Source organism: Drosophila nasuta, chromosome 2R (genome assembly GCF_023558535.2).
Source record: "Drosophila nasuta strain 15112-1781.00 chromosome 2R, ASM2355853v1, whole genome shotgun sequence".
In the NCBI taxonomy this organism is placed as follows: Eukaryota; Metazoa; Arthropoda; class Insecta; order Diptera; family Drosophilidae; genus Drosophila; species Drosophila nasuta.
In genome coordinates, this window is record NC_083456.1 from 8,609,869 (window position 1) to 8,618,803 (window position 8,935).

The window sequence follows — 8,935 nt, forward strand, 5'->3', positions numbered from 1 at the left end:
CAGAGTGTGGAGTGAGGTTAGGGCGAATAATCATCTTGATTTTGTGGTCAATTGAATTCTTAACTTCTTAAGCTCAAGAACACAACAAGAAGACAGCAGCAGCAGCAGCAGTAGGAAATGCTGTCGGAACTCGACACGAGATACGAGAGAAGTAACTTGAGGGCGTGCCACATGGATGACAGTGCAAAGTGGACGCTGTGTTGAAGAGGAAGCAGAGGGGGAAGTGGGGGAAAATAGCGGCAATTGTGGGCGCTCAACAGCTCACAACGAAAATGACTGACCAGAAAATGTGTTGCCTACTTATTGGCCATTGATTTTTGAAAATGGCCTCCACTCGCTTCCTCTCTCGCTCCCACTTCCTTTCTCTTTGTCTATCTCAAATGTGGTTCTAGATGAAATTTGCCATATAATAGATGGCCAACCAGCTGCTTGTTTACTTTAACTAGAAGGCAGGCAAAGGCAAGAGGAGATGCCAAATAAGTATTAGCCAATTTTATGCCTTATGCTCTTTATGAGCCATAGCTGCTTGAGTCTGCTGCTTCACTGCCTTCGAAACACGCCTTGGCCAAGAAACGAAACCGGAAAAAGTCTTTACCCACAGCAATTTCCCAAAAGCATTTCCCTTCCCCTCCTTCACTTCACTTCAATCTTGTTCTTGTTGTTACGTTTGTTTCGTGTACGAACATCTTTATGGGTAATTAAAACTTTTGCTCATTTTCGTATCGATTTCATTGGGTTGCTGCTTTGTTTTGCTTTTGTCTCAACGCCAATTAATTGCACTTCAATACCATTTCATCCCCATTCCACTCTTCATCCGTTTTCTCCCTTTCCCTCTTTCTCTGTCTGTCCGTAAACTATTCTCGCCGCATAGTTTGCCGCACGTTCGAATGTGTTCTCGACATTATTGAAATGGATAACTCGAGTAGCAAGTTTTACATTCCATTTGGCGGCCAAAAATTATTTTGGCTGAGAATGTTTTGCGCCCAAATTCAATTCGAGATTCGCGTTCGCAATTGTTTGTGGTTCTTCTTACATATTTCTCAATGTTTCCCAAAAGTTTTCGATAATTGGATAGGATTTATTGCATCGTGAGTTGCAACTTGCATTAACTGTGCAAACTGCGTCGAAAGTCGTTATCAGTAATTTGTTGCTGGCAAATGCGATTTCACAAAATTTACTGTCGTGCTCTAGACTTCTTTATTTCTAAAGCCTTAGCTGCTGTAAAGTAATAATGCACTAACTTAAATGATTAAGATTGGTTTAACAATGTAAGGATTATAACTACATAATTCTAGAGTATACAGATCCGAACGATATTCAAGTTGAGATAATTTACTTGAGATTTAAAAAATTCATTTCTATATAAATTAAATTTTATATTATTTTTATAATTATTTGTTATATAAACTGTGTTAAAACTGTGTAAAGAAAATAAATTTCTCTATAGATAAATCATATAATATATATGTTATAGAAGACCTAAAATCTCAATAATAAGTTTTATAAGAAATATTTACGATACTAAAATAATAATAATTTGGGAATAAATATATATTTTGTTCATAATTACTAACAATATTAAAATATTTACTTGTGTAATTAATTTCGTTGTAGTACATTTGCTTAAGATCTACAATAAGTTGATTATAACAAAATAATTTCTGCAAAATGATTAAGATTGTTTTAACAATGTAAGGATTACAACTACATAATACTAGAGTATACAGATCCGAAATATATTCAACTAGGGATAATTTACGTAGGATTTATATACTTTATACTTATTTGTTATATAAACTGTTTGAAGAAAATAAATTTCTCTTTAGGTAAATCATATAATATATATGTTATATAGGAGTCCAAAAGTCTCAAAAAGTTTCAGCATTTTATTTAAAAATATATCCCTACTTCCTTATATTATATTATAATTATTAATCAGTTTTACACAAATTATTTACTTATTACTTTAAATTTCAAATTATCTTAAGTATTTATAATTTGCTAAAATAAATTAAAAATTCTTAAATTTTCGAAGGATCCTGTCAATTTCTAAGAACTAGAAGAATAATAATAACTTAAAAGAATTCTGTATCTACTTTTTAGTTGTCAACTTGTCAATTTTAAAACAATTTCATTATACCAAAATTTTCAAAGACTAATATTAAGTTTTAAGTCTAATGTTTCTGAGTGACTTTACAAAGTTATTTATGTTAGAATCCAACAATTTGCAGTCAAATTATGGCCGCCAATCCGACTGCGATGTTCTCGACATTATCCTCAAGGATAATGCGCAGCCAGCGGCAACTCGAGATTGTTGCTTTAACTAGCATTTAAGCTTATGGACCACACGTGGTGTCGTCTCGGAGTAGTGCCGGAGTAGTCTACCGTTCCACATTAAGATGGTTGAGAGGGGGGAGGTGAGGTGAAAGCAGCTTTGCTGCATTAGCTTTCGATGTTCGCAAATACTAAATGCCAAAGCCTTTACACAAATTTTCAAGAATTAGCGCCTCTCGCAACACAACGCAACGGGGATAACTGAATGAACTTCCGGCTTGTTTGTTTGGGGGAGCTTAAAACTACGGCCTACTTGAAGATGGAGACGGAAATGGAGATGAAGACGGTGATGGAGATGGAGAGGGGGAAACACACACATGCGTATGGATGGCTCCACATCAACATCGTCAGGCAAGACAAATTGTGCTTTGGTAGACTTCAGTTAATGCGAGTCGACTCCTTCGATGTCCTCGCTTCGGGCGCCACAAAAAGGAACAAAGCAAAAGAAAAATCCATATTTTATTTTGATTATTTTCCGGCAGGTGTCTGGGCAGGTGTCGATTGCGTCCTTCTCGCTGAGTATGTGTTTGTGTGTGGGCAGGGAAATTAAATTTAGCTCCACAGATTTCGCTTTCGTCAAGAGAGGAAGAGAGTGGGAGACAGAGAGAGAGTCTTTTCTTTCAGCGTCAATCAATTTGCTACGCAGCCAGACAAAAACAAGCCCACAAAAATGTGCCCAGTAATGGGAAAAATTATTGAATTTGTCAACGACGGCTGCAGGCAGTTTTTCCTTTCCTGCTTCTTCTTCAGTCGATGATGTTGTTGTTGTTGTTGCTGTTGTTGTTGAATATGGCTTAAAGCAGGCAGAAACAGCTTTAAGCCTGAGATTTATGCGTCTTTCGTAGGTGTCAGACAAACAAAATTATGGTTGAAAACGATTTTGTACCTTGCAGTCATACATCATCAAGCTCGCTGCTCGTTGTGTATCGCAGGGTGTTGGGGAAGGGGGAGACAGAGGGGGGATTGTAGCTACCCTCTGCCTAAAGTGTAACAACCCTCAACGGTAACAAATTTGTTTGCGACGTTTTTAAATTTCCCAAAACACACACACACACACACAATGTGCGTGGAGCTAATGTAAATCGTGTATGTGTGAGTGCAGGCTGAGGGGGGCCGCAGCACCTTATTTAGTCAAGCTTCCTTCCCCCCTCAGTGCTTGCGTCGCAGCAAGTGATTTGTTGACAAAGAAATTTTTTAATAATTCACCAGGCAAAAATGCCATTCAGCATAAGTGATGATGTAATTTTCACTAAAAATTGAAAAAATCTCCAAGCCTTAAACGCAGGCAACAACGACGATAGACGAGTGCGAGAGCGAGAGAGAGAGAGCGAGGGCGGAGCGGGGAGATGCGTTCCCTTCACATAAAATATGTTGCAACAATCTGTTGGCGCTCACATGTGTGTGTGTGTGTGCGTGTGTGCGTCTGACGATGATGAATGTTGCACGCATGCGTTGCACTGATTTGACTGACAGTCAAACTCACCTTCTGACGTTCCAATCAGCTCAACTCAGCTCAGCTCTGCTTCTGCTTCTGCTTCTGCTCCTGAAGCCAAAACACTCACTTCGCATCTTGATCCACAGCTAGAAACTCCTTTGAGATGCTCTTCGTTCATTCTCACACTTTAACAGTCTGTCTAATACTTTTATAAATAGACCTTTCACATATTATGTTATTTATTATTAAATACTTTCTTTGATAATCTATCAGTTCTTTACAATGTTTGATTAAGAATAACTTGTTAATCTGTCCAAAAAAAAACAGTCTAACTATTCCTATTTTTATTTATTATTTCTTATTATCTTTAAAGCTATTTTTCCCCATAAATATCCCCGCCTTAAAAAATCGTTCTTAAGAGAAAAATCTATATTCTTTCCATTCTGTTTTTTAATAATTAAGTTATTGAAGAACTATTGTTGTTGCTACTAGTGTTAATTAGAATATTATTATTTAACTAATAATAACTGTGTCTAATACTTTTATAAATAGACCTTTCAGATATTATGTTATTTATTATGAAATGCTTTCTTTGATAGTCGTTCTATCAGTTTCGTGCAATGTTTGATTAAAAATAACTTGTTAAGCTGTCCAAAAAAAAGATTGTTGATACGCCTCTAACTATTCCTTTTTTTTTTATTAAGTCTTCATATTATCTTCAAAACTATTCTTTCCCACTAATATCCCCGCCTTAAAGCATCTAAAATTCTATAATCTTTTTATTTTGTTTTCTAATAATTAAGTTGTTAAATAACTATTGTTGTTGATGCTGGTGTTAATTAGAATATTATTATTTAAATGATCAAATAGGATGAAGTAATTATAGTATCTATGTATATACTCGTATACATATATTTGTATGTTTATATGTATATTAATTCCAATTTATACCATCATCGATCCTCGCATGGAATAGTTGAGATTCCAACTTAATATAACCAAGAATAAGTTGTTTATTTTATATTCAGATTCAACCTTCTGCTGAATATAAAATAAAACTTGGTTTGCGCCTTGAAATATGCCTCAAGTTTTAACATTTACAAATTGTTATTTGATCGTTCACGATTAGAATAATACAATTTATTGCAGAATTCAGAGTTTTGTTTTATTTTTAGATAGCTTTCTGCTCACGATTTTATAATCATTTTGATACGTCAGTATACTATATATGTATATATTTACTACTAGACATGTTGACATGCAGCAGCGCACTCGTTGAATTTTGATATGAGAGATATCTCTATATTATAAATATCTTTTCACATAAAAAGCAACTACTTGAAGAAGCAGTCCCCCTTAAAAGAGTTGTTTGCTAATAAAAGTTTCACAACACATAAATATTTGTACTTAATTAAAGTTATTTTGTAACCGAATGTATGTTTCTGAATGGATTCCAACCGCGAACAAAATTTTGTTTCTGAACTTAATTAAACTTAACTTAATTAAACTTATATGTAATAATTTATTTACACACTATATTCATGTTGTTGAATAAAAAAATTATACATATTGTAGTTATAGCTTTCACATTTGTTATGAAAGCCCCGTTTGCGTAGTGGTTTTTTGCAATACAAAAGTATTTCTTAAATAACTTCGACCCTTTTTATTCGATCGCATCCAAATTTTCAGGAATCATAAATACATCGCAGCTCTAGCTTTAAAACAAGTAAGAAATCTACAGTCTGGTCTGCTTGACAAAAATACTTAAATAATGGTAAATATATTTGGTATATTGATATAGTAGTATATTCAAGTATATTCAAAATATACCAAATTGTCAGCCAAAACAACTAGGACACCTAATAAATAGTGTTATTTGCCAATACAAAAGAATTTCTTTAATTAATTCGACAATTTTTATCTGATCACAATCAAATTTTTACGAATCATAAATACATCGCGGCCCTAACTTTAAGATTACGCTAGTTATTTGTTCCCAATTTGGGAGTGCGTAAGTGGGCTTGGCAAAAATTTGAAACAAACTTGATCTGCGTGCAAAAATACGAAGAGCTGTAAAAAAATGAAAGCTCAATCTCTCATCGTCTATGAGATCTAGGTGTTTATTCAGACGGACAGACAGACAGCCGGACAGACAGTCAGACGGACAGTCAGACGCATATGGTTATATTATATCATTTCAGCTGTTGTCTCAAAAGAAGAATATATATGTTTATACTTTATGGTATCGGAGAAGACTCCTTCTGCCTGTTACATACCTTTCCTGCAGGTTAAAAGTTATAATACCCTTCTTCCCTATGGGCAATGGGTATGACAAACATTTGACCCTGAGTTTGAACTCTGATGCGCACACCTGCACATAGATATCAAAGTATTGTCATGTCGTCTGGTCGTATCTTTGATTTATTATTGATTTGCTAGTAAGAATTTGTACGTTAGAAAAACAAAATCTTAATGATTATAAATTTAATTTGAAACATTTTGATAACACACGCGTTCGCCATCAAGCAGTTTATTAGCGTGAAAACCGCACGATGGATCAAGCTTGATTTACAGCCTGATAATAGACTGATAGCCTGGCCAGAGTATAAAAACCAAAAATGTTCAACACTGATCAGTTATTCAACGGCAACATTATGAATCGTCTGGTTCTCTGCTCTCTCCTCGTCCTTGCGGGCATCGCCGCCTCCAGTGCTTCACCCGACACCGAGTTCCCATTCGGACGCATTGTGAACGGTCAGGCAACCACCATCGATGCTCATCCCTATCAGGTGTCGATTCAGACCATCAAGGGCTCCCACTTCTGCGGCGGCAGCTTGATCAACGATGACACCGTCGTCACCGCTGCCCATTGCATGCAATCCTACAAGGCCGCCGAGATGCAGGTTCGCCTGGGTTCCACTGCCCGCAACTCTGGTGGTGAGGTCGTCGGTGTGAAGAGCTTCAAGTTCCACGAAGGCTACAACAGCAACCTCATGGTCAACGATGTGGCTGTCATCAAGCTAAGCTCTCCTGTGCGTCAGACTTCCTTGATCCGTGCCATTCCTTTGGCCTCTAAGACTCCCGATTCTGGAACTCCTGCTGTCGTCAGTGGATGGGGCACCACTTGCTTCTTGTTGTGCTCTTCCCCCAACAACCTCATGGAAGTCGATGTGCAAATCGTGCAAGCTTCCGAATGCGGCTCTGCCAACTATTCTTATGGCTCCGACAAGATTCTCGACACCATGGTCTGCGCCAACGGTGCCAATGACGAGAAGAAGGATGCTTGCCAGGGCGACTCTGGTGGCCCACTTGTGGCCAATGGAGAGCTTGTCGGTATTGTATCCTGGGGCAACGGCTGCGCCTGGACTAACTATCCTGGTGTCTATGCTGATGTTGCTTCCCTCAAGGCCTGGATCGAACTGACCTCAGCTGCATTGTAAAGAGCTTCAATAAAATGGTTTAGCCAAATATTTCACACGAATTTCGAATTGTTGTTCAACTTATTTGTGTTTACCACTCCTGTTATAATGGAAGGAATTTTGGAATTGTACATTTCGAATTTCACTCCATACAAATACTTTTTCGTGATGATTTCAATTGCACTATTTACTACAGACATATTAAATATATCATTATATAAATACATATATTACTATTTCTGTTATAAATAAATGTATGTATCCATTACTTGAGTAGTGAATGCGGTATTGGATATGTCACTATATCTATATATTAAATATATCACTATATAAATATAGTACTATGTCTGCAAAAAATAGTTGTGAAAAGTAAACCTGTAAAATAGCTACAGATGAGATTAAAATACCCATTTATTAATAAACCAAATTAATATACTGATGAAATACTAAATGATACCGATGACCGATATATTCTCATGCTTAAAATAGACAATTAAGGACAATATATACCAGATTATCAACCAAAACAACTAAGACTCGTTTTTCCTATATACAATTTGTTTTTTAATAAATTGTACATTTTGTATCTGATTCCAACCAAATTTTCAGGAGTCATAAAGGCTCTAATCGTTATTATTATAAGAGTATGTACCAAAAATCTAAAACAATATTAACAAAACCCGTCAATAAAATGAATATTTCTATCTATTATAGTCTCTGAGTACTAAATGGACACAAACGTATGATATGTATATTTTTTATAGGATCGAAGATACCTCTTTCTGCCTGTAGGCACAAAGTTTTAATACTTTTCAATACGAGGGTTGCTATTTAAGTTTCTGGCCTAGGTCACTTTTAGCCATATTAGGACCAATTGGCTATTTCCCAAAAAAAATTTGGACTTTTACCGATAAAAGCTCCATACAACTTTTTCATGTGCGACCACGTTTGATATCGATAAACGATTAATCAAAAACTTGCCTCGGCAGAAAAATCGAATTAACTCGTGAACACTTTCGAGCAATAATTTTTCACAACTTTCGACTTGGATTATTACGACAAGAGTGCACCGATGAACTTAAATCTTTATAAGGCGATGAAGTGCCATCCTATAGCCCTGTGAAATACTGGTTTAATGGATTCTATCGTGGCCGATGCTCGCTGGAAGACGAAGGTTGTGAAGGTCGTCAAAAAACAGACGTTGTGCCAGAAAACATTGATGCCGTGCGTGAACTGATAATGCTAGATCGTCATGTGACATATCGTTAGATAGAGGCATCCTTTGACATTTCTTCCACCAGAATACGGACGGTCAATTCTGAGTGTTACACCATAATTTGTAAGCCTGAAGTCCTTGTAGAAATTCGAAAAACGAACAAGAAAAGATGGATCATTCCGCACCATGACAACGCGAACTCTCACACACCATCTCAAACCCGCGCCTTTTTTTGTGGTCAAAACGTGGAATTCATGGGTCATCCGCCGTACAGCCCTGACTTGGCACCCAATGACTTATTTTTATACCCGCACATCATCGAAAAAAGGCGTGGTCATCGATTTTCGATGTCTGAAGATGCTGTTAAAGCGTTCAAAAACCATGTTTTGGAGGTGCCTCAATCAGAGTGGAAAAAGTGCTTCGACAATTGATTTGAGGGCATTCAAAAGTATATAAATCTTGCTGGAGAATACTGTGACAAACAATAAATCCATTTTTTTTTATAAATATTCGCATTTTCATTATTAGGCC

General features: G+C 36.4%; 1 protein-coding gene across 1 annotated transcript; it reads left to right on the plus strand.

Annotated features, from left to right (window-relative positions):
• The first annotated feature begins 6,362 nt into the window (after positions 1–6,362).
• Positions 6,363–7,250, plus strand: LOC132786849 (trypsin). The gene has a single exon (XM_060793553.1). The coding sequence runs from the start codon at positions 6,388–6,390 to the stop codon at positions 7,207–7,209; it is 822 nt and encodes a 273-aa protein (XP_060649536.1). The 5' UTR covers positions 6,363–6,387; the 3' UTR covers positions 7,210–7,250.
• The last annotated feature ends 1,685 nt before the right edge of the window (positions 7,251–8,935 follow it).

Bases quoted from the DNA above. Each gene is read 5' to 3' on its own strand.
- LOC132786849 (XM_060793553.1), top strand. From the start codon at position 6,388: ATGTTCAACACTGATCAGTTATTCAACGGCAACATTATGAATCGTCTG.